The sequence below is a fragment of the Sarcophilus harrisii genome, chromosome X (assembly GCF_902635505.1).
Source record: "Sarcophilus harrisii chromosome X, mSarHar1.11, whole genome shotgun sequence".
NCBI classification, from domain to species: domain Eukaryota; kingdom Metazoa; phylum Chordata; class Mammalia; order Dasyuromorphia; family Dasyuridae; genus Sarcophilus; species Sarcophilus harrisii.
Genome location: NC_045432.1, coordinates 15,116,147 through 15,132,157, shown reverse-complemented (window position 1 = coordinate 15,132,157; position 16,011 = coordinate 15,116,147). Strand labels below are relative to the sequence as shown.

Below are 16,011 nucleotides of genomic sequence, written 5' to 3'. Positions count from 1 at the left end.
CTATTTCCATTTCCTATCTTAAAGTTGATATTAATACTATTTTGCTGATATTGTCAATATTGTGAATTCTGCTGAGTAGCAATAGCTGGTATTTATATAGCCATATCTATATATATATCAAAATTGATATAATCATTGTTTTGCTGATATTGTCAATTTTGTAAATTTTGCTGATTTCACAACAGCGGTGGGAGGAAGGTTTGGTTGTTGTCGCCATTTTAGAGATGAGCAAACTGAGTGTTGGAAAAGTTAAATGATGCAGTTCAAGGTCACACAAGCAGCAAGCAGTAGAGCCAGGATATGAATTTGGGTCTAATGCCTTTTCTACTCTGCTACCCAAACCAACATTCAAAAACAAAAACAAAACCAAGCCATTTTAGTCTTTTTAGTTCCAATGCCGAATTGCATTGAAATTCAACTGGAATAGAAGATGGCATCCATTTGGCACGCTGGATTTCTGACCAGCATTGTGTGAAGCATTCAGTAGCGTGTTATGTGCTTTTTGAAAGCACCTGAATAAATCCCAGAGAAGAAAGCTTCCCTACATGCCATGGGGCTTTAGCAAGCAGCAGTGATGTGGTCTTTCAGGGGAATGATGGAAAACCGTGTTCCCTAGAAACTCCAGCCTCCTGACAAAGCACTTCTGAAAAGCTTTGACCTGTATAATTAGTTTTCTCAGCTCTAGCATCAGTGCTATGATTATCCTTCCCAATCTTTTCTTTTTAAATAAAAAGGCCTGCTGCGTAAACACACTGTCTGAATACCCTCGTTCAGCATTCATTGTCACTTCCCGAGGCCTGTTTTACTCAGCTTTATTTCAGAAGAGTCATTGATGGAGAGCAGGAAGGGATCTTGGAGGCCATCTAATGGAACCGATGCATTTTACAGACAAGGGAAAACCAAAAGGCGGCAAGGGGATGGGACTCGGCCAAGATCACCCAGAGGATCCTGGATCTAGAGCTAGAAGTGATCCCAGAGGCCATCTAGGGAAACCTCACTTTACAAGGAAGGAAACTGAGGCCCAGGGAGGGGAAGGTACTTAATCAAGGTCACCTAGGTCCTCTGACTCTGGGCAGTGGCGCTGTGGTGGATGGAGCTCACCAGGCCTAGAGTCAGGAAGATTCACCTTTCTTAGTTCAAATGAGGCCTCAGATACTTCCTAGCTGCTGGGCAAGTCACTTCACCCTGTTTGCCTCGGTTTCCTCATCTGTAAAATGAGCTGGAGAAGGAAATGACCAATCATTTCAGTCGCTCTGCCAACAAAACCCCAAATGGAGTCACAAGAGTCAAATATGACTGAACAGCAACCACCTCTCACTCTAGAGATAATTCTCTTTCTACCATGCGAGCTGATAATTTTTTCTCCAACATTAGACCCAATGTTGTGTTCATCAATTTGGTTATTGAGGGAGATTTTGTGAGTGTCTCAGTCTAGGATGGTGTTTTCAGAGACTTCCATTGAAACATGGCATTTGTCATGTTTCATGGACACCTGCAAAGACAGTCCCTGCTTTGCTTTGGGCTTCAGTAGGACTGAATGTAGCCTGGTTCCTACTGGTTTGGGGGTATTTCCACATTTCCCCACAGTATCTCTTTTCCTTTTAACACGAACTAGCTCTGCTGCTCCCTTGACAGAAATGGTAGTGCTAGTGACTTTAGGCAAGTGATCTGATCTTCTCTGAGCTTCAGTTACTTCACCTGTAAAGAGGAAGGCTGAACCATCTGACTTCACAAAGTCCCTCCTAGCTCTAGATCAGAGATTCTGTGAGTAAACACAGACAAATAATTTCACATCTCTGAACCTCAGAATTCTCCTATGTAAGAGGGAGGGGATTAAACTACATCCCTTCTAGCTATAGATTTATCTAGGATCTTATGGGTGATTTCCTCTCAGTCGGCCCTATTTTCCTCCTCTGTAAAAGGAGGGTGTTGAATTGGTCAGCCTATGAGGACATTTTCAGTTCTAGATCAACAAAGAATCTTCTGTGATTTCCCCTCCCTAAACCTGTTTCCTCCTCGATTAAAGACAAAGGTTGGGCCAACTGACCTCAGAGGTCCTTTCTTACAGCTCTAGAACTGGGAACCTTTATTTGCCCAGAGGTATAGAACACTAGCTATCTCATCCCATCCTCCCGACCTTCTGAGTCAACTTTTCACCACGAATCCCATATGACTTGGGTTGTTTCTTTCCAGCTTTTACTGAAGTGGAGTCTGTGAGCCCTTCAAAAGGAGATCACCTTTCCGAGGACGAACTTCTTCGTTTCAGCCAGTTACATGGTAAATAGGCATTCTGAAGTTTAGTCTCACTAATGGAGATCCATCAGGCTTGGGGGGGCCTTCTCAACTTGATTGTTGGGGGCCTTCCCTTCATATACAACTCACGGTTTAGGCATCTGGGTATTCACTAAATCTTTGACTGATTCCTGAAATACAAAGTTTAGTCTAATAAACTGTCTTATCTGGTTAATTAGGCAGAAAATCCTTTTTGTTTTAGGCTTCATTGATAATGAAAGTTTGTAAAAAATGTATTTATCATTTTTTTGCCTGACTAAACATATTTATTGCAAGGGTTTAGTTCTTTCTTTTTCAGTGACCAAGAATTTGGGGTGGGGTATGGGGGGGCAGAGAGAAGACAAATTTTTGTTCATTGAAAACAATGATTTTAAAAATGTATCCATTGCTTTTTTCAACTTTAGAATACTATAACTAGTACATGAGATCATCACGGATCAGTTAGTGAACAAAGTGCCTACTGTGTACCAGGCACTGTACTTAAAGCTTAGGGATAGAATGAAAAGTCAAAAACGGTCTCCCTGCCCTCAAGAAGCTCATCATCTCATCTTTGTGTGTCTGAGACAAGTCATTGTGAATCTGGATTTTTATTTTATTGGTTGAAAAGGCTGCATGGTGGAGTGGATGAGAAGCCTGGAAGACCCAGGTTCTGGTCCCTTCTCAGCCACATCCTGGCTCTGTAACCCTGGGAAATTCACCTCATCTCTCAGCTCCCCAGGAAACTCTAAGAGCAGGTGTCCATCTGCATTGACAGAGGGAATTTCCTTCCCAGTAGTTCCTACACCAATGAGATCACAAGTCTGGTCGGAAAAAAATGGTAGATGAGTTTGGATTAGATATGTAGTAGCCCCTTTAAAGTCTTGACCTTTTGGTTTGCTTTTTAATTAACCCCATGATATAGGACCTTTTTGTTTTTTCCCCAAACTCAGTAAGATAGGGCAGTAGGCTCAATTAGCCAGTGACATTAAGACACCAGAGCTCTTGTGTGGTTCTTCTATCACAACATCAAGTTATTGCAACCAAAATTGGATATTGCTTTGCATATGACAAAGCTGCGGGTTTATTTTCCAAAAAGATTTGTTTAAACCAAGGAGTTTGAAGGATGTCATGTGTTCTCTTCCTCCAGTTTCCTTATCTGCCCATGGACAGGAAGTAGGATCAGCGAAAGGCAGACCAGAGAAAGGTAACAAACGAGCCATTGGGAGGTCTTCATTTCCATGCTATGTCCAAAAGTCACAGCAACAAGTTACCAGTGCCACCTATTCTGACGCAGCCGTTACTTGTCAACGTGGGGACTGTGGTCCCGCTTTGTTATCTTCTGCAAGAATTGTCTGATACAGTGGAAAGAGATTGATCAGGGAGGGGACTGATCAGCCACTTGAGTGCTTTATGTTCAGAATTCAGATGAAACTAAGTTAACAAAAAAAGGTTTATGTAACCATGACATGAAAAAAACTGAAGGATACATCATTGAATCAGCTGCACAGAGCTTCCTTGCCTCTGCATTAGGCAGGCATGCTGGTCTAGTGGGCAAAACCCTGAGGGAGGATTGATTCCTCATGGGCTGGCTCTTATACTTGGGCCAGTGGGAAACAGCATCAATGGGTGGCCGTGCTTGAGGCTGCTGAACCAAGTGCCTTTTAAAAAATAACAAGTCTCTCCTCTATGGCAAATACTGTTGCTGTCACACTTAGATTTTTTTTTGGTGTGGCATTTGGGATTAAGTGACTTGCCTAAAGTCACACAGCTAGTAAGTTTTAAGTGTAGGCTAGATTTGAACTCAGGTCCTCTAGACCTGGTGCTCTATCCACTGTGCCATGTAGCTGCCCCACTCTTAGATACTTTTGTCTTCCTACCTGTGTGCACCTCATAGTCCTCTTTGCTGCCTTATCATCACTTCCTGCCCTCCTCAGGCTTTGTCTAGAGTTCTTTTGATTTTTGGTCTCCACTCTCCCTTGGTAATCCGAGCAGCTCATATAGATTCAAAATTTTCCAATCCTCTCTTCCAAATTCTTAGCTTTTAAGCTTTAGTCTTCTAAACTCCAGCTTCATCTAATCAATTCTTTTTTGTGTATTTCCTCTGGAGCATCTTAAGCTCAGTATAAGCAAAATGGAACTTAAGAGCTTCCTGCACTAAACCTGCTCCTTTCACTGACTGCCTTATTTCCACTGGAGACGCTACCACTTCCTAATTACCAAGTTTGGGCCCCAGCATTGTCCATCCCTCTTATGTAGCCAGGTGCAAGCAATATTTCCCTTTGGCTCTCATGTCACCAGAACCATTATAATAGTCTCCCAACTGATCTCCCCATTTCTAGCCTCTCTGATCTCCCACCCATCCCATCTAGTTTCCAAAAGAACCTTCCTTAGATGTAGCTCTCTACATGTCATCCCCTGATCAAATGATTATTCTCCATTGCTTCTAGATAAAATACAAGCTTCTTATGCTCAGGCCCTCTTCTGTCAGGTTCCCACCCAGAACCATACCTAGGTTAGGGTAAATGGAACTTGATCAAGACATGGCCAAAATTAGACTTAAATTGATGTCAAACGTAACTAGAGCAGAATGACTGAGGCTGGAGGGGATGAAATGGGAAGGAAGAATAGGACAGCCAACACTTTGGGCTCTTCTGTTTCACGTGATGTGTCCAAAAGTGCCTTTTCCCTGGGTACAGGCCCTTTCTCTTATGGGACAGATCTCCCTAAGGACAGCAAGAAGAGATAGGTCCTGGGGCTGTACAGATACTGGTATTGGGAAGAATCTATATTTGGCCTCACAGAGTATGCACACATGGAGAAGTAAGACTACTTATGCTCCTTCTGGATCAGGTTTCCCACTTTAACTTCCTTCAAGCCTTGGGGGTGTTAGGCCTTTGCTGATCCAAGTCTAGAGAAGAGCCTCATGAAGTGGAAAAATGGGTACCCAGGGTCACAAGAGCATGCTGATATGGAGAGTGGTGATAGAGGAAAGAATCAGGTGGGTAGAAAAGGATGCCAATTCTTCCATCCCACCCTATTCCCAAAATACCTTTCTAAGTAGCCATGTTTGCTTAGCTAGTATCTATCTAGGAAAAGTAGTTAAATAATGTTTCTCCTATGATGTTCTTCCCTTTCACAACCAAACTTCTAGTAAAATCTCTTAACACTCCTTGTCTTCACTTTTTCTCTTCCTACTCATTTCTCAATCCCTTGCAGTCTGATTACTGTTTGTTTTTACACCACAGACATTTGTGAGAATGCCCCCCCTCGGATTGAACCTTCCCTTGTAAAGAAGAAAAATATTTAGGGAAAACACCCAATATAGTGAACTCGTCTGATGCTCTAGCTCAGGGATGTTCTATTCAAATAGAAATCACGGCTCTTAATTCATACAGAATGATCCCTACAAATGGCATGTTGACTCGGTAGCACTATTTATGCTTTATTATCTTTTTGTTTATTTTGTTCAATATTTCCAATTATATCAGTAACACATACAGAGTTGGGACCTGTGGACTGCATGTTTGATGCTTCAGTAGCGTATGACACTCTGCTCTAGCACTCCTCCACCTCTGCTGAGAGGAAGAAGATATATTTCATTATCTGTTTTTTAGTATCAGGATTGGTTTTTTAGTTACTCAGGTGACTTATCTTTTCATTACTGTTGTTGTCATCTTTGTTTTGTTTCTCTGGTTCTGCTCCCTTTACTCCTTTTACTTCAAATGAGTTCTCCTTTGTTTCTCTACAATAGTCATACTTGTCATTTTGTATTGTGTGGTGATCTTCCATTGCATTCATGTACCATGGTCCCATCATATGCTTGTTTCTGAATATCTCATCTTACAGGAGAATATAAGCTCCTCGAGGGCAGGCTATTTTTGTCTTGATATCTATGTCACCTACCAGAATTCCTTGCACACTGTAGATGCTTAGTAATTGTTTATCAACTTTAACAAAATGAGCAAAATCTAAGAACTTAGTAGCTAAGAATAAGGAGATTATTTTAAAACTCGGAGAAAAGATTCCCCAAGATCCTATTGGACAGAATCTGCCAGGGAAGAGGCCCAGAGGGATAGAGGCTCAACAAAAGAAAACTGGCTGTCCACACCTGAAAGCTATGATATGAAAAACATGATTCTTGACTGAAGTCGCATCACAGGGACTTCTCTTAAAACCTTAGATTCAAAAGGCACAGATGAACAATGGAAGAAGCTATGACTAAAAAAGAATACAGAAGAATGGCTACACCTGTTAGGAAGAGGAGAGCCCAGAATAAGCTAAAGTTTCTAAACCATGTTAGGGTTGGCCAAAATAGACCTTCTATTTCCTGGGGGTTTAGGCTTCATTATATTCTGGGAGAGATGAATAGTTTTTAAAAGCTCTAGAGGACCTTATCACAACTCTCATTCCCACTTATGTCGGTTCCATCAGAGCAAGATCCCTGGCTACCTCTTCCTCAGGTTTCTAAGGAAACCCTCTTAAGATTAGTGGGGTTCTTCCAGTGCTATTATCTTGAACCCCCATTCCAGTGTATTTTCCCTAATATCAATGATCACTTACATTTGCTTGATCCCAGTGATTAGTGACCCGTATCATTTAAGCAATTAACAGAAATTGGCTTTTGCAAAGAGAGATTTAACGAGAAGATAGGGCAAAAAACAGAAGTATAAAACATCTTCCTCCCTAAGTAGGGGAACTCCCCTCTTACCTATATTGTCCCCAGCTAGAATAGGCCCAAACTTAAAATGTTTGCTACAAAGCATTTGCCTCACCAAGTTTATTTCCAAATGTGACATAATCAACAAAATCTATCTAGAAAACAAAACCCTAGCTGCTGCATTCAAGTCTAACTGACTCTTGTAAGCTGCTTGGAGCTTTGCTTACTAAGTTTGACTATCTGAAAACTCTAGAATGGATTTTTGTTGCTGTCCTTCCCATAGGTACCTCTTCTGACCCTTTGAAGTTCACAGGGTTGTATCTAGTCCATGTGGCCTTCAATATTCTTTCCACCTAAGGCAGGAAAGAAGATAAATATTGGGAACAGAAGCAGGTTATGTGCCCATGACTTCATGTCAACCTGAGTGGGGAGATTAAGACATTGCTGTCCTGTCTCCTCTCCTTCCTCTCCTCTTTTTCTCCTTCCCTCTGCTTCCCTTCTCCTCTCCTCTCTCTTTTTCTTCTTTTCTCTCCCTCCATACTACCTGGAGGTTTACAACAATCCTTGCCTCCTCACTAGAAGGAAGCTAGACCGGAAAAGGAAGAGAGACTTTTTTTGACTGGTTAATGAATACCTTTTTAATGCATGCTTGATTCTGTCTCAGAAGCCAGTCAAATGACATTTATCTACTAAATGGGTAGTAAACGGGAATCGGCCACAGTTGAACCACATATGTTCTCAACTGAAACACTGGGCCCTTCCATTCCACTTGATCAGGAGCATCCTGAAGTCAGCTTACCAAATGTGCGTTTTCCCAAGACTCGTCATGGGCAAGTCTCCCCTCACAGAAGGAAAAACAAGGAAGAAAGAGGTCCATTCCTTGAAGTGGAGGAGATGATGGACACTGGAGAAAAAACAGAGCTATTCAACTGCTCTTCTGCCTCCAGCTCCTCTTGTCAAGCAGAGTGATCTGCAAGGTGGAAAGGGTTGAGGGAATCAGAGCTATTAAGAGAGTACCTACCAACTGTCATTGAGTCAAACCCCTTGGCCTAGAAAAATTATCCCCTTAAGTGCTAAAGGACCACGTAGATAGGATTACCAAACTATTATTGGTCATCTTTGTGGTTTCCACAAAGATGGGGCTCTCATCCCAGTTCTTAAGGGAAATTCTGCAACTATCCATGAACTTGACTTCAAACCCAGGTCAAGCTCTGTAACTGAATATTAGGAAACTTTGCCAGCTCTCTGAAATCAAAGTAGTATTTCCTCTGAGCTGGGATTGAGCTCACCAAGAATAAAATTTTTTTCTTTGATAAAATTTCTAGCCGGGCAGATTGAGAGAATGCTGTAGATATAATGTCTCTTAATTTCAGCACACTCTTTGATCATTTGGGCAATTTTACTCAGGTCCCAGTAGATAAGATGGAGAAATATAGTCTAAATATTTGTTGACTTTAGAACTAGTTGAACAGATACAAAGTGAGTTACTTAGTAAACCGGTATTGACTTGAAGCAAGGTCTCTAGTAAAGTGTCACAGATCTTTAGCCTTATTTTGGTTTTTTTTATATTAGAGCTTTTTATTTTCAAAACATATGCATAGATAGTTTTCAAACATTCAACCTTGCCAAACCTTGTGTTCCAATTTTTTTTCCTCCTTTCCTTCCCCCCACCCCCTCCCCTAGACAGCAAGTAACCCAATAGTTAAACATGTGCAAATCTTGTATACATACATCCACAATGATCACGCTACACACAAAAAAATCAGATCAAAAAGAGAAAGAAAACAAAATGCAAGTAAATAACAAAAAAGTGAAAATACTGTGTTGTGGTCCGCACTCAGTCTCCACCGTCCTCTCTCTGGTAGCAGATGGCACTCTTCATCACAAGACCATTGGAACTTTTGACCCTATTTTGATCAAGCTTTTTATTAATGACTTTGTTGAAGATAATGATGGGACACTTTTCAAATTCCAACATTAAAGAAAAGTAAAAACGACCCAGTCTGAACTGGGTCAGCCGATTTCAAATTGTTGTTGTAGCAACAGCAGTTCATCTTCTTACTTGGATATATGTATAGTGATAGATTGTTCATAACGAAGTTGTTTCTGTTCTCATTCAGGCAAGGGCAAAGTCGATGTTCAGGAGTATCTAAAGCAATGGCAAGATGAGCTTCTCAAAAAAGAAGAAAACATTAAGGATTTACCCAGAATGAATCAGGTAGGTTCAAAAGCCTTATTTTCTTATGAGTGTGAATGTGTGTTAGCCTGAGTTATGTATACTTATGTAACATGCTGTGTGTTATGTTTCCACAAGCACCAAATGAGGCTGGAGGAGTGGGCACTGATGAGTTCGGCCAATGACTTTGTCTCTAGACACTCAACTATGTCTAGAAATGGAGTTTTCTTGAAGATGATTGGTCAAGCAAATTTGAACTGTTGATAAGACAAATTCACCTTTGGTGTATCTCTAGGATACCATTCATAACATAACAGGTTTGGTTGCCTCCTTTCTGAGTATTAGACTCAATTACAGGTTGGTCATATTAACTTTCAGAAGGCCTTTTTCCGTGATTTGTCATGGCCACAAAATGGTAAAATAGTGGTAATGTGTTAGCTCTTAGGATAACCTATACTCAGATGTCCCTCTGCCTTCTGCTTTCAGCTGTGTCGGGCTCATGTATTTTATTCTGGTTTTATTATGATGACTGTCAAGCTGTATATAATTCTGAGCCCTCCACTCCCCTTCACATATACATGAGTCGTATTCCCATTTTCTCCAAACTAAACTAAAATCTGACAGCCCTACATTGGTATAGATTGACTTTCACCAAAATAAGCAGGGTCTTCAAATTTTGAGTCCTTTCCTGCAGATCGGATGATTTGAAGCCTCCACTGTGTTTTGAGAAGAATCAAGCTCCATGAGTCTGATGGCCCAGAATCACACAATGTCAGAATTGGAGGTCTTCAGCGGCCATCCACTCCTGAAAGGCAATTCCCTCTATGACAAACATGGCGAGCTTTTGCAAGAAGCCCCCCAGTGAGGGGAAATCTCCCGCTTCCCAATACAGTCATTTTTTGAGTGGTGCTAATTGTTAAGGTTTTCTTTTTGCATCTTTGCACCCTCCATCCCTCCTCCCAGGGCAGGAGATATATCAGGAAATGATTAATGTTAAAATAAAAAGCATCAGTAAAACTTAATATTTTAAGTATGTGTGTGTGTGTGTGTATAGTTAATTGCATTCATCTCTTCCATTAGGATATGAGCTCTTTGAAATCAGAGATTGTTTTTGCCTTCCTTTTTATTCCCAGCACTTAGCACAGCGCCTGGCGCATAGTAGGCACTTAATAAATGTATAAAATGTATAAAAGACAATGTGGTGTAGGAGATGGGATTTAAACCGGGTCCTCCTGGCTGGATTCCTAGCTCTGACCTTCTTGACAGTATGGCCCTGGTCAAATCACCTAACTTCTCAGTGCCCTACAAAGGTCTCTAAGTTGCAGAAAAGGTACTGACCAATTTCATATGAGTATTTAGTACCCACAATTCTACCGACCTTTTCCCAACTCTGTAATTTTTGTATCAGGCATACCTTCCCCGAGCTATGGTCTGGTCCTGGTTTTTAATCTCACCAAGTCTCAGCGATACCTCTGAGTCACATTTGCCTCTTTGGTTTAGGTCCCTTGAGTTCCTCTTGTTTGTTGCCTGTATTTTAGGCCTTTGTCTAATTTTAATTACTTGCTCCTTTCTTGGATTTTTCTCCTCTAAACTTCTGGATGTCTCACCAACTTTCCTTCGTTCTACCTTGCATAAATGAACCAATGAAAAAAAGCAGTGATTTCAGTGCCAAGCACTGAGGCCACAAATAGAAATGCAAAACAGTCTCTGATCCCAAGGAGCTCACAGCTTAATTGGAGGAGCCATCATACAAGGGAGGTAGCAGCTGGGGTGCAGGTGGCAAGACCCAAGGCCCCTTAATGTGCAGCAGTGAAGCAGATGGCAATACATCTTCTATTGTGCCATTTCCATTGATCACAACTTCCATGTGACATCATCCAGGACTTGATTTCTGGGGTCCTTAGGAGCTGTGGCTCTTGAGGACGCAAGGATTGCATACTCTTTGGTATTTTTGGCTTAGTGGGCGGATGCAAACAGTCTTCTTCCTCCTCCTCTCTTTGTAGTTTAAATCCCATTTGAGTAGATTTGCAAGACTCTAGACATATGCATTCTTTTAAAAAAATTTTTTTTTAAAGTTCTGAATTTAATAAACATGAAAAAGCCCACGAATTTTCCATATACAAAGTGGAACGGAAGAAGAGGATTATACATGAAGCCATGAATTTATCACGTAAAAACTTGCTTTTTTGTTTGTTTCCCCCCAAACTTTCTTCTCTTTTCTGTTCATTTTTAAGATGCCTTGGTGATCTTCTTTTTCGGCAATAATATTATTACTAGCACCTCCTTCATCCCAACCTTGCCCTCAAATCAAAAGAGAAAAACCCAATCCTTATGACAAATATGCCTAATCGGCACTGACATGGCCCAAAAGTGGGTCTCATTCTCTACCCTAAGTCCATTATCTTTTTATCTCGGAAAGTGCTAGCCTGCCTCCTCATTGGATCTCCCAGAATCATAATTGGTCATTTCCTTGATCGAAGTTCTTAAGTCTTTTGATTTTTTTTTTAGTGGTATTATTTTTGTATAACTTGTTCTCCTGGTTCTGCTCACTCAATTCTGCCTCAGTTCATACAAGCCTTCTCAGGGCAGACAAGTATAATTCTTACCAACCCAATCTTTCTAACCAGGAACCTGTCATGCTTTCATGTTGTTGTCATGGTTCCAATCTCGAGACGTTATCTTCCAAACCAACTGTTCCCTTTCAAACTCTGTATTCCCCCCCTTCTTGCCTATGCCTTCAGTACCTCTGTTGCCTTCTGTAATCATTGCCACTTTCAGAATGGGAACCACGAGAATGAGATGAGTGGGAACTCTTTTTTTTTTTTTAAACGCAGAGTTAGGGTGTTTTTATGAGCTGCCTTTTGACAAATAAAGTTCGGCAGGAATTCTCTGTCACTGAAATCATTAGTTAACATTCACAAATGATATAAAAATCACAAACGATATAAAAATGCCTATAGCTCATCTCCTTTCTTAGTGCCTCCTAATGTCTCCGCTTTATGTCTCCACCCACAATCTTCATAAAAAGGATGCTTATTTGTGCAAAGGTATTTATAGCTGTATGGAATAGGGAGAAACTGGAAGGAAGCCCAATGCCCCGCCGCTGGGGAAAGGCCAAGCCAATTCTGGCATGTCACTGTTATGGAGACTATATCACCATGAACAATAACAAATGCACAGAGGATAGAGACATCTGGAAACGTCTGTACAAAAATATTGTGGCCTGAAAAGAGCAGAACACACCCAGTGAAACTATGCATAGTTGTATACATCTATTCAAATTTATATTCAGAAGGCTCAGGAAAAAGTTGAAGCTAGTAGCTGAGAAGTTACTGTTGTATTTCGAGGGAAATTTTTTTTATTGCTCAGTTGATTAAGTACAACCTTTTAAAAAAAAGTTATCATTCCCTCTACTAGACAAATTCATTGTCATTTTTTCTTCCAAACGTGCTGGTTAATCACAGCATGTTTGTGCTGGGCATTTGGGGAAGTTAGAGAAAGACTTTCATCCTGTTGCTAAGGCCATGATTTCCATGGAGTTTCACAAAGTACCTGGGATGTAGTAGTGGATTTCATTGATGCATATTGATTGGACTAATGTGATTCTCCCCTTCCCTCCTCCCCCCCCCCCCCCACTCCTACTCTGGAATATTCACTTCTTGTGGGTGGAGCCTGTTTCATTTTTGTCTTTGTAGCCTTAGTGCCTATTCCTAAATGTGAAGCACCAGCTGACAACCATCCATGGAGTAGTAAGAGGAAAATATATGGGAGACATCAATTTCTACCTTTAGACAGACTCCTCTGCAATTTTCCGATTTGTGACTCAGATTTTATTGACAACTGGTTTTTGACACCATAATTATTTCTCCTCCACCCAATTCCCTTTATAATAAAGAAAAGCAGTTAAAACTGACCAACTAAATAAGTGTATCTGACAGTGGATGCCACAGTCCACTTTTGTGTTCTTTTACCTTCCGACTGAGAGTAGAGAAACAGGTTTCGTCACCAGTTCTCCCAAACCAGGATTGATTGTTGCAAGTAATCCAAGACTGCCTGCCTGTAAACAGTATTCATGTTACTGTTATTTTCCCCGTCTTCGCTGTGATGGTGAGAGAGCTCTGATCAGTGATTCTATTTGGGTAGAACTCCATGTTCTACAAAGTTCATGTCTCATAAATGCACTTCTCCAAATAAGGGTGGGATATTCTGTTGACATGTCTATTTTGTGTATCCTAGGTACAATTTATTCAGCTCTCGAAGACCTTTTATAACTTGTTCCATGGGCATCCCGAAGAAGAAGAGTTATACCAGGCCATTGCGGTTGTGACCAACCTCTTGCTCAGGATGGAAGAAGTGGGGAGAAAGCTGCACGGCACAGCGTCCCCTGCCAAAGAGAAGACCAGTGACTCCACCACCACAGAGGACCCTGGCAGCACCTCTCAGACCGCCGGGACCGCAAAGGAACCCCCGGCACAAGAAGAATACCAGTGGTCTTTTGCTTTCGAGCAGATCCTTGCATCATTATTAAATGAGCCTGTCATAGTTAGGTTTTTTGAAAAACCAGTAGATGTCCAAGCCAAGTTAGCAGATACAAAAGCCTTCCAGATGAGTTCCAGAACCAGGGTATAATTTACCAGCATGGAATCCGTTTTTACCAAGGATTGCCCAAAGTTTACCAGGGGCCATCCACCTCATTCCCTGTGATCCCTGGGAGCAAACCTCAGGGATTTAGCTTTATGTGGCACAGATGCGTTTGAAGGAAACTAAGGTACCCCAAAGTACAATTGCATTCTTCTTTATAATAGTCTTAACTTTTCAAATTCATGATCACAAGCACTTTTTATATAACATTTTACTTCATCTGCACTATCTTAAGAAATTTGTTCGTATCACCCCTAGAGGGCACCACCAAACCACTCAGTTTAAAAAAAAAAAAAGACTAGTAGTTACCTATGAAATAGTGTTGGAATGTTCATGTTTACTGTTGTGTTTGGATACTAGTGTTGCTGCTTTGTCAAATTGACAGGCCCTTGTTTTGAGTCCGTATATGTGCCTCAGTCTCGTGTAGATGTTAAAGTGATTTAAGAGAATAGAGCCCTTTGAGCCTTAATTGTCCGAGGAATATTGCCATTTGGAGGCTTTGTGTCCAAGTCTTAACTCCGTGACTATTATGAATTATTTTTTTTAGTTCTCCGATATTCTGATGGCTCTGGAGGGACTTCCAACATCAGTCGAGGTACAGAAGCCATCTCTCTTCCTTCCTGCATCCTCCTCCTCCTCTATGGCAGTGTGGCACAATGGACAAAGAGTTGACCTACGAGCCAGAAGTCTTCCTCTGACTCATACTAGCTATGTGACCCTGGGCAAGTCACTTAATCCTTAATATTGGTGAAGGGACTTTCCTTGCTTGGGAGTTCCCTAGACCAGTAAAATAACAGGTACCTATCCTATGCCCCTTCCCTCACAATCTGTTTCAGGTCTTGAAGCCCAGCATCGATTTCCCATGAGCATGGAATGGAGAGGAGGAAGACACTAGTTTTTTTTTTTTTGTTGTTGTTGTTTTTATGTAAGGGCTAAAGAGGCTGTCTCAGGAAACATCTGGGAGTCCAGCCTCTTAGAGGAGTTTGCACTTTGCTGATTACAAAGGGGAGCTCGTAAGAGTTATTCTCCTGCTTTTGTGTATATAAGCTAACAGAAATTATCGCCAGATGTATCTGAGGGGACATGGAATATTCAACATCTGTATATTCTACATCTGTTCTCTAGGCGAAGACCCATCACATTCGTTATGTGACATCTCCTTTTTTCTTCCATACAATAAAGGAATTGGACCAAATGATCTCTATATGGGGCCCTTTGAGCTCTGAGATTCTAGGATTGCTGCTAATAAAGATGAAGAATTTCCTTCTCCCCCACACCAACTGTGTTTTCTACCTTTTGTTTTTACATCCCTTACATTTCTTGATGAATCCCCTCTCCCCTCACTTGGAACCATCCCTTATAATGAAGAAAAAAGCTCCACAAAATGAATCCATATAAAATCGCCAGTCTGTATTAAAAAAAAAAATTACCAGCATCCACTTCAAACATTGGACTCTTACCAGATGAACTTAGACAGTCTCAGATTATGCAGCTTTGAGTCTGGAGAAAGAAAACCCTTTGAAATCTGAAAGATCAAAGCTGTGCTCATCCTATCTTCCCTGCTTCCCAGCTCTGAACAGACTCATTCTTTTGTAATTAATCATTAGAATGATATCTCTTCGAAGACCATCGCTCTTAGCTATTTCACACATTTGAAGGGCAAAAAGAAACACACTACTATTAATAACTTTCTATAATGTTTTAAGGTATGCCAAATGCTTTGTGTAGATTTTTCAATTAGGCCTCAGAAAAAAAATCCGTAGGAGGTTCGTGCTGCAGATATCTCCATTTTTTACACGACAAGATTGAGACTCGGAGATGTGCCCCCATAGCAACAGACACTCAGATTCCAGGTCTTCCTGACTCCCATCCCAGTGCTCTGTCCACTATGCCATGTGGCATTTAATTAGGGTACTGGTGTGGCTCAAGTCAACCCTTGGTACACGGGGCCATAAATCTAGAATGTTTTAATAGTAAAATATCTCCTGTTGAGGAAGGTTCGATTTTTGTATAAGTAGCATTCAGATCTATTTGTTCTTGATTAGACTCTAGAATAAGTAGCTAGCCTATGGAAAATCCCCTTAGTTTGATTTGGAAAAACACTCCCTGGGGTAACCACCTTTCAAACATGATCTGCAGCACTGGCTTCCCGAAGCAGTTGCAGCTTAGAGACGAACGATGGGAGTAAGTCGGCTCTACCTTCCTGCACAAGTACGGTTTGTGAAAACATCCTCAGCCTTGGGAATCCATCCCCATGATTGCAACA

The 16,011-nt window shown here is 41.2% G+C and overlaps 1 protein-coding gene across 4 annotated transcripts in view; it reads left to right on the top strand.

Annotated features, from left to right (window-relative positions):
- Nucleotides 1-15,171, top strand: part of TBC1D8B (TBC1 domain family member 8B) — a 119,278-nt gene extending 104,107 nt beyond the window's left edge. Inside the window, exons 18-21 of one of the 4 annotated variants that reach the window (XM_031945129.1) lie at nt 2,194-2,277; nt 3,419-3,475; nt 9,049-9,146; nt 13,341-15,171. In XM_031945129.1, the coding sequence (XP_031800989.1) occupies nt 2,194-2,277; nt 3,419-3,475; nt 9,049-9,146; nt 13,341-13,733 (632 nt within the window). In that variant the 3' untranslated portion in view covers nt 13,734-15,171. The other 3 variants (XM_031945132.1, XM_031945131.1, XM_031945130.1) reach the window with 3 other exon arrangements.
- The last annotated feature ends 840 nt before the right edge of the window (nt 15,172-16,011 follow it).